The sequence below is a fragment of the Anolis carolinensis genome, chromosome 1, assembly GCF_035594765.1.
Source record: "Anolis carolinensis isolate JA03-04 chromosome 1, rAnoCar3.1.pri, whole genome shotgun sequence".
Lineage (NCBI taxonomy): Eukaryota > Metazoa > Chordata > Lepidosauria > Squamata > Dactyloidae > Anolis > Anolis carolinensis.
Window position 1 is genome coordinate 238,430,311 of NC_085841.1, and position 19,756 is coordinate 238,450,066.

At 38.8% G+C, this 19,756-nt stretch overlaps 1 protein-coding gene across 1 annotated transcript in view; it reads left to right on the forward strand.

The window, feature by feature from the left end:
• The first annotated feature begins 265 nt into the window (after window positions 1–265).
• Window positions 266–19,756, forward strand: part of nup160 (nucleoporin 160) — a 42,952-nt gene continuing 23,461 nt past the window's right edge. The window contains exons 1-12 of the mRNA XM_062967218.1: window positions 266–479; window positions 2,926–3,034; window positions 6,990–7,200; window positions 8,260–8,482; window positions 9,081–9,165; window positions 10,511–10,625; window positions 13,550–13,708; window positions 14,285–14,362; window positions 14,994–15,091; window positions 15,370–15,454; window positions 16,416–16,484; window positions 18,606–18,689. Coding sequence (XP_062823288.1) covers window positions 278–479; window positions 2,926–3,034; window positions 6,990–7,200; window positions 8,260–8,482; window positions 9,081–9,165; window positions 10,511–10,625; window positions 13,550–13,708; window positions 14,285–14,362; window positions 14,994–15,091; window positions 15,370–15,454; window positions 16,416–16,484; window positions 18,606–18,689 — 1,518 coding nt within the window. The 5' untranslated portion in view covers window positions 266–277. The remainder of the gene's footprint in view (window positions 480–2,925; window positions 3,035–6,989; window positions 7,201–8,259; window positions 8,483–9,080; window positions 9,166–10,510; window positions 10,626–13,549; window positions 13,709–14,284; window positions 14,363–14,993; window positions 15,092–15,369; window positions 15,455–16,415; window positions 16,485–18,605; window positions 18,690–19,756) is intronic.

A 19,756-nucleotide genomic window follows, 5' to 3' on the forward strand; every position in this document is an offset into this window, starting at 1 on the left:
CTTTCCAAACGCCAGGAGAGAATGCTTCTGGAACATGGTGGTACAGCCCGGAAAACTCACAGCAACCCAGTGCTTCCGGCCATGAATGCCTTCGACAACAAATCCTTAATAATGTTTATTTGGTTCCGGCATCGTCCCTTTTTAAATCTAAGCGACCGTTAGGTCGGACGTGACCGTGAGCCAATCATCCGGTCGTTGCCCTGGCAACGCCGCCTGTCCTTTCCGCAAGCAGCGTAAGAGCACGAGTCACGCAGGCAGCCACGCCCCCTCCCGCCCCATGATGCACGGCGAGGCGCACTCTCTCCGGCCACGCCCCCTTCCTGCTCCTGCCTCCCGTGAGGCCCCGCGGCGCCGCGCGCGGGAAGGGAAGATGGCGGCGTCGGTGGGCGAGGGGCTGGCGGAGCGTGGCTACCTGGAGCTGGGCGGGACCTCGCGGGGGCCGCGGCGCCGAGCCCGGGAGCTCGTTTTCAGCCTCCCAGGTGGGTGCTCTTTCCGGGAAGGAGGGCCAGGTGGGCCACCCTCCTGTTCGAGCAGTAGCCGCAGTCAGTCTGGAACAGTAGCCCAGGCCTGCTAAACCGAAGGCCGTCAATCCAAAAACGATCTCAGGGTTGGTCCATCACGTACAGCCCCCATACTCGCTCAACTCGCTTTGATGTTTCTATTTTGTAGTGCGTGACTGACTGGAATCTGTACAGGTTGAGTATCGCTTATGCGAAATGCTTTGGGGCTAGAGCACGCATGGGCCTTCCAGATGTTTTGGACTTCAACTCACACAACTTCAACTCACACAATTCCAAACAGCCAGCTGTTAGGAATTGTGAGGGTATTGCATAACCTATTGGAAAATAACTGCACCCAGTCTCTAGGCACATATCCTTTTGGCAGATGCGAATCTCCATGAATATGTGGAGATTACCTTTTGAAAACCACAAGTCAAGAAAAGCATGACCTTGTTAGAAATCAACTCTTTGAACATGTGATATTCACAAGCATTTATGTAATGGCACACAGGTAACTCAGCTGTTAAACTGAAGAACCATGTCTTTAAACTGCCAAAGATAAAGACATGTCACTGCAAAAATATATTTGGTTAGCAAAGAATGGTTGTTTCTTTGCAGTTGTAATTGTCCAAAAGATATACACTCCTCTAAAACCTCTTAGTTTAAAGCAGTGGTGCCCAAACCTATTTGGCCTACCGCCCCCTTTCCAGGAAAAATATTACTCAGCGCCCCCAGGAAATTATTTTTAAATTTTTTAATAGCGATTAAACAGAAAGATATATGTATTAATGCATATGGCAAATGCACCTGTGGCCATCACCGCCCCCCTGGATCGCTGCAGCGCCCACCAGGGGGGCGGTAGCACCCACTTTGGGAATCTGGTTTAAAATATGCATTCAGAGATAAAAAACAAAGTCTTCTTTGAAAAATAATATCTTGTTTATTCATAAACATCTTTTATTAATTTATCATGCAAGTACATTTCTTATTGAAGTTCAATTATAGATAGGATGTAGCTTTTCTGTGTTGAGAACACAGGGTATCATACTTAATCAACAGTCCATAGTTTTTAGTATAGTTGTACTTACTGAAGTCCATAATCTTACTGCATCCATTAAAGTCCAAACAGCAACCTGCTTTCATTGAAGACCACACACATACAGGCATCCACCTCCACTGAGGGCTGATGCAAGACTGAATCTGAACATGCTCAGTGCAATTACATGTCTATAACCCCTCCCACACCAAAGAGGTACAAACTGGCAAATCAACATGCACATAGAATACAGGTTAGCAAATATATACATTAATGAATAAATAGTGAGAGGCTTGGGAAGTGGTGATTTCCAACAGGGAGTTGAACACCTGGAGGGCCAAAGTTTGCCCATGCCTGGGCTAGAGGTATTTTGGATTTTTTTGAGAAAATGTACATACAGTAGAACCCCGGTAGTCCAAGTTAAACAGGCAGACCACAGCTTGGTCAACCCGGATCACTCGGATTACCAGGCTTCCTCTCAGTTTGGAGAGTCTCCCTCTCAGTTCAGCCGCGGCTTGGATCCGGGGGAGCTTGGCGCTCCTCTGGATTCAAACTGCGGCCAAACTGAGAGGAAACTTCTCCCTTCGGTGGGCGTTTGGGCCAGCCATTGAGCAGGTGAAGGGGGAGGGCCACAAAAGCCCTCCCCGTTCACCCGCACGGATTGCACGGAGGCTCGGACGAGCGGGGTTTTATTGTACTAGTACTGTATTTGTATATATGTGCATGATGAGATATATGTAGATGGGATCCAAGTCTAGGCAGACAATTGATGTTTTGTGATGAAGTACCTTTCAATGGGGCCCAAGTCTAAACATGAAATTTGATTATGCTTCATATATATTTTATACCAGGCAGGGGCAAACTTTGGCCTTCTATGTGCTTTGGACTTCAACTCCTGCAATTCTTAACAGCCTTAGGCCTCTTCCTTTTCACCTTCAGCCACTCAAGCGACAAGGGGGAAAAGGAAAGGCCCTGAGACTGTTAAGAATTATGGGAGTTGAAGTCCAAAGCACCTGGACAGCTAAGGTTTGCTCATGCCTGTCTTATATACATAGCATAAAGATAATTTTTCACAGTATTTTTAATTCTGCATGGAACACTTAACTATCAGAAGGCAAAGGTGTCTCTATCTCAACCATCCAGCGTGGGTAATTTTGGAGCATATCTGTTCTGAATATGGGGTGCTCAACTTGTATTCACATAAGTACTAAAGTTTGTGAAGGAAGTGTATGACATGTTTGTTGTGGTTTTTGTATTTGGCACCCAAAATACTTTAAAAACAGTTATAATATTGGAAAAAGATTATTTTTCATTGCAAGCAGGTGTAATTGTATTCTTTTAATGCAGTTGCATGGTGATTGACCAGCCTTCCTTGTTCGCCCATTGCAGGTGGTGGTTTGTCCCCTACAGCCGCACGGTATACAGACAGTGCTGGTGGATACTGGTACCAACAGAATGCGCAGCTGGGGTCGGTAACCAGAAACCGCTTCATTCATTGGTGAGTGGACCAAAGAAGTGGTTTTTATTTGGCTGAACAGTTATTTCATTCTTGTCACAGATATCAACCCCCTAGTTTGCTTTGAGAGGGGCCCTAGATTAAGAATTCTTGGGGGGGGGGGTGCAACCAGATTATGCTGAGGAAGCAATACTTGTAGAGTACTTTTCAAGCTACCGAACTTCCTATAGCTTGTGATACAGATTCAGTCCACTTCCTCAGAGGAATGGAGTATAATCTTTGAGTCTCTTTCTAGAGAAAGAAATAGACTTACAGAAAGAAAATGGTGTGCTGGAATATTGATTGCAGTCGGAGTAAAATTAAATATACAAAGTACAGTAACTATTTTGTTATTACAGTAGAGTCCCGCTTATCCAAACTCTCATCTGACCTTCGGTATTATCCGAGGCAGTCTGCTTCCTGGATCCACAGCTGTTGCTGCCTTTCTCTAGGCAGCAACGTGTAGCGGGCCTCTCCCTGCTCCAGTCCTTTCACCTCCTGCCTCCCGCCTCCTCTCCTTCTCCCACCTCCTTCCAGTCAGTGTTTTGCTTTTACTGAACAGCTACTAGCTTACCCAGAATCTGCCTGCTTTTCCTCCCTGCAGTCGATTCACAATAGGGCTGAAAATGTGTCACGGGGAATGAGGATGCTGGGTCTGAGTGGGGGAAACAGAGTGGCGCAGGGAGCATGGTTGTTGCTGCTACTGCTTTTTTGGTTCTTGACAGTGAGTGAGACTTGAATCCTCCGGAAGGCACCCCAATTCAGAGTCTCCTGCTTCCCTCCGGCTCCAAAGCCGGGGGGGGGGGGGGGGGAGGGAGGATCTCCTTTTCCTTGGAAGCCTGCATTGCCATAGCAAGAAGAAGCTCTTCCTTGCGACAGGCTTTTCCAAAACCTCGCTGCGAGGGAAGACTTGGCTTTCCTACAGCGAGGGGGATGAAAGGAAGACAGCTAGATGCTCAGACACCCTCATAAGCCACCCTTTAAAAAAAGATGCATTTTTCAACTCATTGGTATACAGGATGGTGAGGGCAAAGTGTCTAAACTGCTCCTAATGCGTGTTTTTCCTCTCAAGAAAGAGGCCTGGAGCCAAAGCTCCTGACCTCCTGCCAAAAAAAAAAAAAAAGAGAGTCCTTCCCACCAAATGTGAGGCAGTCATTCCAATCAGGCCAGTTGGCTACTAACAGGAAGAGAAGAGATCTGGGTTGTTGTGAGTTTTCCAGACTGTCTAGCCATGTTCCAGAAGCATTCTTTCCTGACGTTTCACCCATATCTATGGCATGCATCCTCAAAGATTGTGAGGTCTATTGGAAATTAGATAAGGGAGGCGTTTATTATTATTATTATTATTATTATTATTATTATTATTATTTATTCATTTCATTGCTCTTTTCTCCTATGGGTGGGACTCAAAGTTAATGCTGCTTTATTATACCACATCTCTCCATGTCTGACTCCTTGCAGTTCCAGAGACCCCAAAGGGGAATAGGGCAATGCTACCCTCCAGGAGAGTAATGTGAACATGACCAAATCACTTTTATTTATATAATGACAGCACATTTTGTAATTTGATGTTTAATAGGCTTTTCCTAAATCCCTTCTTATTATCCAACATTTTCGCTTATCCAACGTTCTCCTGGCCCGTTTATGTTGAATAAATGAGACTAGTGTAATACCATGAGCTATGAATGAAACTGTTGGTGATAACAAACATTTTGGTAGTGTATCAGACAGTAGTCTGCTTCATTTGTTTCTTCACCATGGCCCTTTTTTGTCTTCCTGGTAGCCAACTAAGATTGCAGGAATGTTTTCTAGATCTTTGTGCAAAGGTGCTATGTAAATAAAGTGGATTGTGTTAGACTTAGATGCTCCTTTTTTGGCTTTGGCCAGTTTCTCATTAAGTGAAATGATAAATTCAGGGAAGGAGACCTCGATGAGATATATATTTAAATCAGTGATGCAAAATTTGAATACCCAGAGATAGCAATTGTGTATGGTATTGAAATGGACATTGAAGTCAAAGTTAAAGCAGTGATTTCTGGTGGCTTCCATAACAATGTGATGGGGTTTTAGTTTTAGTTTGAATTTTACGGAAACTGTCCTAGTTGCTGAACCATAGGCGCACAAATGATTTCAGCACCTTGGATAGCTCCTGTAGAGTTTTCATAATCCCGAGTTGAGTTCTTGTTTCACTAACATGAAAGATGTAAGGCACTACTAGCCTAATTTCTGTTGGTAGTCCTGACTAGAATTGAATAAATGCGACTTACCTAACATTAACAACTCAGTTACTATAATCTATTGTACTCTGTTGGGAATAACCAGCAGTATGGCAAAAGGTTACAGAGCCAATATGTTTAAAAAATAAATAAGGTGTACAGGAAGTCTCCAGATGACAAACAAGATACATTCTGTACATTTGTTCTTAAGTTAAATTTATATGTAAATCGGAATAGGTACTTTTTAAAGTGGAATGCCAACCAAAACATTTTTTTTTAGTTTTGGATAGCATAGGAAAGGGTTAACATGCCTGTAAAGTTTGTTTTTCTATCTGTCCCCCTGTTCAAATGATTTCACCTCACTTTTGGTCCCTGTGACAATTGGATTTTGAAAATAATAATAATAACTTTATTCTTGTATCCCACCCAATCTCCCCAAGGGGACTCGGGGCAGCTCACATGGGGACCAGGCCCAACAATATACAATCAAATACACAACATAAAGTGCAATCCAATAACAACAAGTTAATACATAATTTTAAAACACAACATCACATAATAAAAACGTGGCCGGAGGTCAAGGGCGACGTAATGGCAAATTTTGGCTTGTCATGGAAACAAGGATTGATGATAAAGCTTGGAGCTTTTTCACTTACAGGAGTGAGTTTCCCTTTCCTCTCACTTCTTGTTGTCTTATTAGGAGTCATATGTAAGTGGGATTTTTGTAACTAGAGGATTGCCTGTACTTAGAAAGTAATTGCATATTATAGTGAGATATGAGGCCTCAGTTGAAAGAGCTTGAGGTAAGGGCAGGGTGGTATATAAGGAAAACATGGAGTTGGTGAATGGAGTGATGTTGAGGAGCTCACAATCATGTGTAAATCTCAAAAATGTGCATGAGGACAATTGTGACATAGTTCAGCACTTCTGGCAGGAAGGCTGCTGACTCATCTTTCAAGTGCATTGTTATGGGGGTGGATGGGCATAATTTCCAAAGCCATGAGGGGGTGGGCAAGAGACTGACAAAATAAAATGTTGCTTTGAAATTGGTCAGGGGAAACTAGCACTTGCCTGAATAAACTTTTGAAATTTAGCTTCTGAAATTATTGCACAGGTGTTTGCTGTTTTTCTTGGACAGTCCTGCTTGGAAGTTAGTACATCAGAGGTGGTTACTGAGGTGAACCAAAAGTTGCTTTGTCGTCTGTTATGTGTTCATAAGTTGTCTTAATACTATCACAAGCAAAATAGATGCTTATGTGCCATGCTACACTCAGGGTTCTGGATTGTAGAATAGCCCATGAGTCATTGGTAAGACCGTTTTTATTTAACTGCTCTCCTTCATGGATCAAGACCATGGTAGTGGTAGAATGAGACAACACCACTCACATGATGGCTGCTTTTAATTGAGAAATTGCAGGACCTGGGGTGACAGGTTCACGTTTTCCCCTCTTCCTTTGTCTAGCTCTGCAAATAAGAACATACATCATATAGGGAGTTCTTCAACAATGCAACTCCCCAGGTGCCTTTTCTTGCTCAGTTCTCCATAGCTATGCATAGAGTGGAGCTCCACATGTTTGCATACAGAGCTCAGGCTTAGCTGTGATTCAATGTGCCATACATCTACGTAGTTCCTGAGGCTGGCTGTGCTGCAGACATACCTCTATTAACACCAATGCTGGGTTGAGTTGTAATTTCAGAATGTATTACTGCTGTCCGAATTGACTTGTTTTTCTTTTGTGTAGGGCTACTTCAGGTGGGACTCTAGAACTGATGGAAGAGTCCCTTGATATAAACCTTTTGAGCAATGCCATTCAGCTTAAATTCCAGAACTGCAGCCTCTTACCTGGAGGAGTTCATATCTTTGAAACCCAGAATCATGTTGTGATCTTGATTTTAACCAATCAGACAGTGCACAGGTTGATATTACCACATCCTGCTCGGATGTACCGGAGTGTAAGTAATTTATTCCCTTTGTTTTGTTTTGTTTTGATTTGTTTTTCCAAGATTTTAAATACAGAGGAAAGATACCATTTTGTCTCAGTGGGTTCTCTTTAGATGATACTCCAGAATGAGATTTGGAGAAGCAGAAACATGTTTGACTGTCTTCTTCTCTTGAATGTACAGTGCCCTGAAGAAGTATCTATTCTCTGTTGACTTTTTCATATTCGGTTGTGTTACAACATGGAATTGAAATGCATTTAACTTTGCAGAGCCTGGGCAATTTTGCAAAGGTAGATGGACAAAAACTGCACATTCCAGATGCACAAAGCTGACTTATCCAAGAAAGCACACATCTGTAACGTTCATATTAGCATATTTTTTGTGTGAAAATTATTTGGTTTCTTTTTGGGTGTATCTAAAGAAAGACAAGTCTTTGTGGACTCTGTGACTTACAGAATCATTTGTGTGAGTTCATAATTGGCCAGTCAAAGTATGTACCACAGTCCCAGATTAGCAACCTACTTTTTTTTTGTCGTGGTCTCTTATGACCCACGCAAATTGTTCTGTGAGTTTATATATGGTCACTTGAACCACCGTTAAAGATAAGCAATCTATTCTTCTCTGATGTTTCTCATGTTGAATTTACTGAGAATAATCTTATTAAGGTACAATAGAAACAGACTTCACACTTAATAAAGTTATTAATATTCTTATGAATGTTTAGCAGTTACGAAAAAGGGTACGCATAAATGAGAGATCCAATGCTTGTCATAGCAAAAGCACTTGGGGAGAAACTGATATGAATAACTTCTGGCAGAGTCCTGAAAGCTGCTGTTGGAGTAGATAGAACAGAACTAGATGAAGAAATAACATGGCCTAATAGAAGACAGCTTCTTGTGTTCCCATGACAGCACTTTAATACACTACTTTTATGTAATCCCATTTCTAACTACAATTTGTAAGGATTTATATCAGTCAAAAGCTAAGACTAATTGACTTCAGAGGTTTTGGTCTTAAAATGTAGGTTTTCTTACATTTCATTTTTTACATTATTTCATTTTTCCTTTACAGGAATTGATATCAGAAAGCCACATGCAGTCTGTTTTCACAGATATTGGAAAAGTTCATTTTAGAGATCCATTGAACTACTGTGTGATCCCCACAGTACCTGGACTTTCTGTTCATTCTTCGGCTTCAGCAGCTTGGCTTTCCAGTGATGGAGGAGCACTCTTTGCTCTGCCATCTGCAACTGGTGGGATTTTTGTCCTTCAGCTGCCATCTTATGATGTTCATGGTAAGAGTGTAAGAGGATCTAGATATTTTGTTTCAGGTTGCTTACTTTTCAGTTAGACATTTCAAACTGTTTATCAAAATATAATCTGTCCTAGGGAAATTGTGCAATATTTCCTAATTTATGTAAAGAATGAGGAAAACACACACATCGTATTGAAATATTGCTTGTGTTAAAACATGTGGTTCCCAACTCCTGCCTCAAGGAACTGAAGTTAATTGCCACTGGATTCTCTCTGGGTCCCATTGTCAGCTACTGGTCACCTGAGTGCTCAACTCATATTGGTGGTTAAGCAAGACAAATTGATTCAGCATCAACATTCCACTTCAGCATTCTTTAGTAATGGCACTTCAGTTCAATAAAGCATTTTCAAGTCTTGAGAAACGATCATGCCATTTTAGTACTCTTTTTAGGATATTTAATAGATAGATAGATAGATAGATAGATAGATAAAATACAGCAGTCACCTCATTAAATTTTGTGCATCTACTGTTAGTACCTCAAATAGATAATAACTTTGCTGTGAAAATCTCCTTAGAAATCTCGGGATGGTTATTGTACTTCCCAGATAATAATGTGGTACCATTTCTCTTCTTTTTAGGAATGACTTCACCGTCAGTTTTGGAGTTGAAACAGAGCTCAGTTATGCAGCGCTTGCTTACAGGTTGGATGCCAACAGCTATCAGGTTAGTATTTTGATATCAAACACAGCTACGTTATTATTTAAAACTGTCAACAAGTGCCATATTTACAATTAAATAAGCACTTTGTGGAATTCACTTTCATGGCTTTGTTTATTTGAAAATACAGTAGAGTCTCATTTATCCAACATAAACGGGCCGACAGAACGTTGGATAAGCGAAAATGTTGGATAATGAGGGATTAAGGAAAAGCCTATTAAACATCTAATGGTGTTATGATTTTACAAATTAAGCACCAAAACATTAAGTTTTATAACAGATCAACAGAAAAAGCAGTTCAATACATGGTAAAGTTATGTAAGAATTACTGTATTTACGAACTTAGCACCAAAACATCACAATGTATTGAAAACATTGACTATAAAACATTGGCTACTAACAAATTGACTACAAATAAAGATAGAATTGCATAAAATGAACTTACAGTAACAAGATTGTTGAAAATTAAATCTGTAAAAAGTTCAGTCCTTGCTGCCTAGAGAAACAGCTGTGGATCCGGGAGGCAGGCAAACTGCGTTGGATAATCCAGAATGTTGGATAAGTAAGACTCCACTGTAGTCGCAAATTTTGCCATTATTGCTAAAAATTTGAGTGGTGGTGGCAATCCCAAAAAATCTACATCTCCCCCATTCAAGTTCATGGCATCAGCATACCTTGTTTTATATGTGGATTGTGTTTCTAGAACACGTTGGAAATTTGCTCATATGCTTCCTCTTTCTTCAGTGGGGGGAGTGGGTTTTTTATCACTTTGGTGTCAAAACTTGAGACAGCCACAAGCAGCAGTCAGAGAATCGTGTGCAGCCTCTATTCCTACTTGCCCCATCTCCTCAGTATAAATAAAATAACTGAAGAAGTGTTTCCCAAGCATATCTGATGAGATGAGCCAGACATTTTTTCTAATATACTAGAGGACAGTACAATATTTGTGCCCAGTGGCTGCAGTTGTTTCTGTCCTGGAAGCTCTCTAGGGAATAGCATAGATGCACGGATCCACAGACCATTACTATAAGTAGCACTAGTTTAGACAATCACTGTACTATCTGATTATTTCATCCTTAGAGCACTGTTGTATTTGGGCTATATTAGAAATATATTTTTGTGCACAATAGGACTGTAAAAATAATGAATGTATGCAGTTATCGTAAGTATATTGAATGGGGGATATTTCCTCTCATGTCTGGGTGTCATTCCAGTTAGCCATTGCAGTATTCTTCCAAATTGTACATAAACCTAAATTATTATATGTATGCATTGAAATAGGTCTGGAAAGCATGCATTTATATCTACTTTTAAGCTCTGCTATATATTAAAAGTTTGTTTTTTCTCCCAGGGGTGACCAGGGGCCTTCAGATCTTCCTGTTAGTATGTCTGTTCATTGTCGTGAACATGACACTCTCCTTTTTGCTCTCTATCAGGACCATAAACTTAGAATGTGGTCATACAAAGTGAGTGGAAATTTTGTTTCTGGTAGATAATTGTCTTATTTAACAGTAATGCAATTCCAGTTCCTGGTTCCAATTAGAATAGACCCATTGAATCAATTGCTGAATACTAAGTCAATATTCAAGTTTATTTTATTTATTGTGTCAGAATATTTAAATAAATCCCATTGATTAGATGATTTAGGTCATGGTTATTCATATGGACAAAACTCGAGTGGAACTGTGACCCATAGTAAAAGGCTTCGTTTGGACAATTTGGGAGAAAGTATAAACTCTTAAAAGTATACACAAGGGTGATTATAGAGGTGGGCTAGAACCATAAATATAAATAATTTGAAAAAACAATTTGAAGGGAGGGAGGGGGAAGGAGTTGGGAACACAGCTTCTAAATGGAAAGAAGAGACCCCTTTTCAAGATCTGACTCACCGGGGAGGGGGGGGGGGGGTTACCACAAGTAATAGAAAGATGTGTGGGCACAGGATGAAAATTACTTTGAAAGAAAATGGATAAAAAGCTCAACTTAATGTCTTTAAAAACTAATGGCTTGGCATCAGATATTAAAAGGTATAGGTCAATGGACTTAGCTAATAAAGAAAGAGTACATATAATATGTATTCAGGAATCACACAGTGCAAAACGACATAAAAATTGAACTCCTCAGTATGGGAAACATGATCAGACGTTAGAGGAACTAATAAGGCTAAAGGTGTAACTATAATAATGAACAAGAAGTTAAATATTGAGAATCTGGACCAGATTAAAGACAAGGGGAGATATTAATTCATGAAATTTAAATTGGATAATAGGAAATTTACAATAGCAAATACATACTGTCCAAACCGAGGTCAAGTAAAATTCCTGGAAAAAGTATTTAAGAAGCCGCAAGTCTTTTATGAGGGAGAAACAATTGTAGCAGGGGTTTTCAATATAAACATAAATAAAATAACACACTTAAGTAAATGGAAATTAAGAGAGAGCTATGATTCATTTAACAAAACCTGGAAATCTACATTTTATTCTAAAAGGCACCAAAAATATATGTGCATAGATTATTTTCTGGTTAAAAAATGTAATTAAATTTTGATATAAAATATCCAAACGCGTGCATTATGGATATCAGATCATGCACCACTAACTATTGAATTTGAAATGAATAATGAACAGAAAAAACAGAACATGGAAACCACAATTTAATCATGACAAGTAAAGAGGATTGATATCATATTATGAATAATAGTGAACTTTAATTGTGTCCTGTCCCATCTCCCCTCTGGGGTTTCGGGATGACTTACAACTTGGAGGGAACTATTTAATGCAGAGAATACATAATACAAAAATACCTGATAAATTAATATAAAACAACTAAGCAGACGAAACAATAGCAATCAATAAAACACAATCAGGTAAACAAAGCAAAGTAAATACTATTTTAATGAAAATAAGGGCTCAGGAGCAATAAGTACAATATGAAATGGTTGAAAAAGCAATGAAATGCAAAAAAACAAAAATTAATTAAAAATTGAGAACTCTTCAAAATCAACAACAGATTAAATTTAAAACAAAAACTCAGATACAGATTGAAAAGATAACAACAACAACAACAACAACTTTATTTATATTCTGCCCTGTCTCCCCAAAGGGACTCAGGGCAGATTCCAATCACAAAAATGCAAACATTCAGTTCCTGAGTACAACAAATAATACACACATAATGGCAAAAAATCATAATCCCATCATATGAAAACAAATTATAAATTAACATTTAAATTAAAACTAAAACAGAACTTATCACATAAATTACATCAATATAAAAACAGAACCTCAAACAAAGCCTCAGTTTCCCACACCCGACAGAATTCATTGAGGTCTATAGATTTATTATTACGAAAGATGTTAACTGGGCTAGGAGGGTAAGACAGAAGGCCTTTTCTCTCGTTCCCATCAGCTGTACTTGAGTCAGGTGGGACCGAGAACAGGGCCTCCTCCAATGACTGCAGTATCCGAGTTGGTCTATAAGGGGAGATGCGATTAATCAAATAGCATGAACCCAAGCCATTTAGGGCTTTATAGGTAATAACCAGGACTTCGGATTTAACCTGAAAGCAGACCGGCAGCCAGTGGAGCTACTGTAACATGGGAGTTGTCGGCTCCCTGTACGGCGCTCCAGTTAGTAACCTGGCTGCCGATTTCTGGACCAGTTGCAGCTTCCAAACTACAGTGTTCCCTCACTTATTGCGAAGTGAAAATCCACAAAGTAGGGATACTAGGCTTCTCCTTAGGAAGGAAGTAGAAAGAGAAGGGAAGGAAGGAAGGGAAGAAAGAGGCAGGGGAACATGGCACCGCCTTCTTCTCCTCCCGCTGCCGTTTGGACTCCTACTCTCGACAGACCACCACCACTGTAAATCATAATTTTTATGATTTATAATATTTTAGTGTTTATTAAAAAACAGCAAATCCACAAAAAGTGAACTGCGAAGTAGTGAGAGAACACTGTATCTTCAAAGGCAACCCCATGTAGAGAGTGTTGCAGAAGTCTTAGCAGGCTGTGACTAATGCATGGACTAAAATGGCCAGATCTGGCCTGTTAAGTACAGGTGCAGCTGGCATGCAAGTTTTAATTGCGGAAAGACGCACCTGGCTACTGCCAACACCTGTGGTTCCAGGGTCAGCGATGAGTCCAGGAGCATCCCTAGACTGTGAACCTGTGTCTTCAGGGGGAGTGTGACTGCTTTGTGTGAAACAATTCTTAAGGTTGGGATTGCGTTCTTGTAAATAAAACCACCCAGACAAAGTCTGAGGCCAGATGCAAATAAGGGAATGTAACATCAGACTCCAATGTCTCTTCAGTGAGTTATAGTGATGTTTTTGTAGTAATATTTACAGTTATCCTGCATTTTATTTGCTTTTCTCTTCTGATATATTGACAGGATCAAATATGCTTGATGGTAGCTGATATGCTGGAATTTGTACCTGTAAATAAGGACCTAAGACTTGCTGCTGGAACTGGGCACAAATTACAGCTATCATATTCTGAGACCTTAGGGCTTTATATTGGTGTGTACTTGCATGCCCCCAAACAAGGACAGGTACTGTGATATTTGCATTTGTAGAATATAGCTTTGTTGTTACACATCACAATAAAATGGATTTTAGAGTCCATGCGGATGGGAAAATTAAGTGTTTATAGAGTCCATGTGGATGAGAAGAATTAATTGTAAGATGCTTTATATTTGCTTTTGTAGTCCAGACAGCTTCGTGTAATTTTTTAATTTAAGATTCTTAAAAGGAGAGCATGAAAATGCTGACTGTCTTAATCTTTTTGTGCTTTTAAAATTGGGAAATTGCCATGCATTGATCCTAGACAAGATACATTTTGATGGGGTACATTTAGAATGATGTTTACATTCACCTCTCCATGGGAGTACAATTTATCACACAATTCTGTAAATCTTATTGTATAGGGTTTTTTTTAAAAAAAAGAAAAATGTGGAGGTCTTCTATTGAAACATATTGCTTAAATGTTTTGCATTCAGCTTAATTTCAAAGACTCGTGTTTAGGCTATCTTCAATTATTACCTTATGTTGTAGTAAGAGAACAGGGTAGAACTTGTTCCATTGTGATTTAATTTATGTTGACAAAAGTATTTTTATATTTTTGGTAGTTCTGTGTGTTTCAACTGGTCAGCACAGAGAGTCATCGCTATAGTCTTGATCACATATCATCACTATTCACCTCTCAGGTGAGAATAAACAATATTTGATTAGTGTTGATGAGTCTAAAGGAAATTTAGATAAAAATGGGTGGTCTCTCCAGGATGGTTCACTGTACAGCATCATTCACTTATTTTGTGATTTTTGAAGTTGATATTCACACTTCAAAAAATATTTCCCTGAGAAGTGTTTGTGGGCCTCTCTAGGTCTTCCAGTGCTACTCTGTGGCATACTTCCACCACAGTCAGAATATAGGGATTGCTATTGTCCATGGTTTCAGGTATCGACGTGTGTGTTGTGTTTTGGACCATATCCAGAGTCGATTTGAGCGATGTATTGTACGCCGTTTGGGTTTAATAACATTCTGCCCTCTGTCTCTTCCTATGTGAGAACAGACAATGTGATGGGATGTTGGGGACAAGTGAAGATTTGTACTTACTTCCCATATTTTTATTCAGCCCTCCTCTCTATGAGTTGCCAGCTACATGTGACCCCAATATTTGTTTGATAAATATCAATAGAATTTTGCAAAGTTCTTCATAGATCAACAGAATTTTAATTTTTAACTTACTCATTTGTAAATTATTCTCTTGAGCTGATTCAGACTTCATAATTATATTCGATGTGCTAATTGACTTGTTATGGTATCTTTTAATTTAGGAAACACTTATTGACTTTACCTTAACTACGTCTGAGATTTGGGCACTATGGCATGATGATGAAAATCAAACCACTGTGAAATACATCAATTTTGAGCAGTAAGTTTCATGTCTTGTCCCCATCCATCTGGACCAAAAATTGTTTCTGGAATCTACTGGACAATAATCAGAGTGCACATATGACGAAACATGTTTGAAGTTTTGTAATACAGATATTTTGGGATTGGTAAAAAAGTGTCGAAATGGATTAGAGTTTATTACGATTGCCAATACTGTACAGTTTTTTTTCAATTTGGAAGTAATGTTTACTTTTTTGAAAGAATATTTCATGATATATGTACATTATATTAACTACATTGTTCTGCATATATTTTCAGGAATGTTGCAGGTCAGTGGAATCAAGTGTCTATGCAACCCCTGCCATCTGAAGAAGTAGATATTAGAGATAATCAGCACCCAAGAGTGAGTGGACCATTAATTTGTTGAAATCATTAATCCAACATCTTCCTTAATTTTTGTTTGTGCTGGACAATGCAAAGAAATATTTCAGACGTAGTGCAAATACATTGTGATGTATTGTCTTTCCTTGTGTTCAGTCATTGAATTTGAATGGTGAAACAGAAGTGAGTATGTAAAAGCACATTTCATATCTGTTCAGGCAAATAAAATTGAAAGACCTAAAGAATATCAAACACTGACATAAAATTGATATTGTAAACCTTGTTTCTGGAGTAATTTTAATGTACTTTATGTTGCTTTTGTTGTTCCCAGTGCCCAAATGTGTCAAAATGCTTGAGCTTGTTAGCAACACATTGTAAAGAATAATTTGTGTACCTCTTACTTTACTTACATAAATTTTGAGTTTATTTCCAAAATCAATTTGAGAAAATTTTAAAGGATTTGAAAAAAAACATACTGAAGAGATGTATTATTTTGCTATAAAATGCAATATTCTGAGCCCTGTACTGAAATGACTTGATACATTTTGATAGTTTTGATCTGTACAAAATATGGTATTCTACTCAGAGCCAACAATGTACTGCGACCTATGACTATATTTTCTGGGGGGTTTTTTTTTGATTTGGTACTTTTTGGAAACAAACTCCAAAATTTCATTTTTATTCTGTTTATACAAATTTCTCCTCACAAGCTTATTCTGCATTATCTTTGCTTGTTTGAGTCTTGAATTTCCAGAGTGGTTTGAAGAATTAATCAATTTTTGCACTTTATTTTATTCAGCTTCAAGATTTTGATGGCATAGGCGGAGTTGTAGCACATTTCACATGGTTGAAAGGCCACTAAAAGACAATGCTATCCTTTGGCTAATAGTAGTGCAAAGGATTAAAATTACAACTGGAATGATTTGTTTTTCAGTTAATCAAATATGTATACTTAAAGATTTTAAAATTATTATGCCTTTCAGGAAACTTTTATGGAGGCTATCTTTGCGCCTGGTCAGTTTACAAATGCAGCTTTGCTTAAAGCTTTACAGGTGAGCATGAATATTCGTTGTTTGTTTTGAGGTTTATGCAGAATAATGAGGATTCATGCTTACCAGAATGCTTACCAATTAATAGTGGTCTTGATTTAGCAGTAATCTTCCCATATATAGCATTAGCTTGAATAACTGTTGCTTTGTGCAGTAACGAAGTATTATTAAATGGCACATTTCTACCATCTTTCTCATTCCCTGCATAAATCCTATGTACAGGCAATCTCCAAGTTATGTACAAGATAGGTTTTGTAGGTTTGTTCTTAAGTTGAATTTGTTTGTAAGTTGAAACGGGTACATTTTAAAGTGTCACTCCAGAGATATTTATCTATCTATCTGTGGATAGCATAGCTCAACAAACCTCTTTGTTGTTTGTTTTGCTGCCTGTACCTCTGTTCAGGAAATTTGGCCTCAATTTCTGTCCCTGTGACAATTGGAATTGGAAAAATTTGGCTTCTTGTGGAAGCAAGGATTGGTCAGGAAGGTTTAGTGGAGACACCTTTTCCCCATGATAAGTCTTCCAGGAGTGAATTTCCCTTCCTAGGGGTAGATTTCTCTCACTTCTTGTTGTTTCACCCCCATTCTTAAGTTGTAAGTTGGATGTTTGTAGCTCATGGACTGGCTATATAGGAGTATTTGAGGATATCATTGTGTAGTGAAATGAAATTGACAATTGCTTGGACATTTAGCAGTTCTCCTGGTTTAGAGCAGTGGTTCTTAGCCTGTGGGTCCCCAAGTGTTTTGGCCTACAACTCCCAAAATCCCAGCCAGTTTACCAGCTGTTAGGATTTCTGGGAGTTGAAGGTCAAAACATCTGGGGACACACAGGCTTAGAACCACTGCTTTAGAGGATTGGATGGGACCAAAACCCAGTTATTAGAATAGGCTTGTTGAATCAGTGGAACTCACATAGTGTTGGTTTACCCTGTTCCCATTGATTCAAGGAATGTATTCTATTAGCAATTTGATTTATGACCAAAATAATGTTATCTCAACATTTTATTGTGGTTTGGGCAAAAGACAAGCAGAGTAAAAGCTCATAATTAGAGGAACAGAATTTATTTGAAGAAAGGGAAACTGATAACACTGAATATTGAAAAGCATAAGAAATAAAAATAAGATGATTAGAAAGTTTCAGGATTAGCAGTGAGAGAAAGAAGAAAACAACTGCAGTTAGTGGAAGAAAAACATGATTTATCGTTAATAATTCATAATGTTCAAAGAAAATTAAATAGTGATATGGAATGTTTATACTATGATGATGTTGGGATAAAAAAGAGGAAAAACAAAAAGGGGTAGAAAAAAGTGAACTCAACTAATGTCAGTCTTTGCAGAAATAAATTTTTACATAGAAGGCACAGAACTGAGGAAGCATTTATCCGTGAAAGGCAAGAGGAAGAGGAGTACAGTTCATGCTGTAGGCTGCAGTGGTAGCACACCTAATGGAAATTGCAGTGATTTTGTTTATTGGATCATTATTCAGAATCAGAACAGAAAGAAGGAGCGACCCTTTTCTGTGAATTGTTTTTTGTGTGTGTAAGATGTAGAATACTCTAACACTTGATGAAAGAAGTTAGAATCTTAAATAACAATACTATTAAGGAATTAAGGGGACCCTGGTGGTACAGTGTGTGAAAGCTCTGAGCTGCTGAACTTGCAGACCGAAAGGTCCCAGGTTCAAATCCCGGGAGCGGAATGAGCGCCCGCTGTTAGCCACAGCTCCTGCCAACCTAGCAGTTCAGAAACATGCCAGTGTGAGTAGATCAATAGGTACCGCTCCGGTGGGAAGGTAAGGGCGCTCCATGCAGTCATGCCGGCCACATGACCTTGGAGGTGTCTACGGACAACGCCGGCTCTTTGGCTTAGAAATAGAGATGAGCACCAACCCCCAAAGTCGGTCACGACTGGACTTAACGTCAGGGGAAAACCTTTACCTTTACCTATTAAGGAATGTAATTTAATTTTATATTTTATATTTCTCTACCCCTTTTCCAGTTGGTGACTTGCTCTCAGTCTTCCCCAGAAGAATACACTATTGATAGTCATTTTACTTAGAAGTTACCTTGGACACCTATATGAAATTGTAACCAGCTTGTTTAATTTGCTGTAACTTATCCCTAGATATATTCTCAAGGAACGGAAAGGCTCACTGACCTAAGCTGGGACGAGCTGAAAAAACAAATTACTACAACTGTAGAAAACGAGGTGAGATTTCTTCTTAGGCTATTTCTTCTCTTGTCACTGTTCTACAAGATTATCACAATTGTTCTTGAATACAGAGGACCCCTGGTATCTTCTGGAATTTGTTTCCAGGATCCCTTTGTAGATACCAAAATTCATGGATGTTCAGGTCTCATTATATATAGTAGCATAATAGAACATGTCAGTTCTACAAAATGACAAAACCAAGATTTTCTTTTTTGGATTTAAAAAAAAGAATCTAATGCCAGAGATCGTTAAATCCATAGATGCTGAATCTGTGGCTACACTTTCTCTGAAACAGTTGAACTTGATATGTAACTGGAAAAAAATCATAGATAGCACTGTTCTGAATCTGAAGGATTCCATTGGCCATTATGAGGGGGAAAGTAGTTGGCCATTGGGGCTATGAAATCGGTCAAGGAGTCAGAACAAAGTTAGAACAAATCGGAGGTTTACTGTCAGTTTCTACAACATTTTCCTGTCCTTTCATTTTATTCAGCTGTTTTGGATGACACAAATCTGTGTTATAGCTACCTTCTGATCTCATATCACAGTAGTATATGTATGAATGTCTATAATGTAAACAAGTGGTGTGTCAAAGGAAGTGGGGTGATCCTGGCCTATGGAACTAGAGACAGATTCAGCTCTTAGGAATGAAATTCAGTAGATAAGATTGAACCAGTCATGCCTCTAAATAGTGAAAGTCACAGAATTATAATTGAAAGTAAAATTGGGATAGGAAAGGAAGTACACAATTCTTCATAAGAAAGTAGGGATAAAAGCATAATAAAACAGGTCTGTTTTGTGGGTACAGCAAGGACACTTATTCAAACCTGGTCTTAATGAATGTCCGTTCATTTCTTATGGTTGACCTTAGTACTATTCTGCCTAATTGCAGCCTCTTCCCTAGCTCTCGGTGTAAGTCATAGACTTCTAGAAACTCTGTGGTCTATCATGTGATTGTATTATTATTATTATTATTATTATTATTATTATTATTAATTCTCTCCTTTTTCTCTCCGTAAGGAGATGCATAGCGGCTTGTTATTTTGTAGAAATAGCTCAGTCTT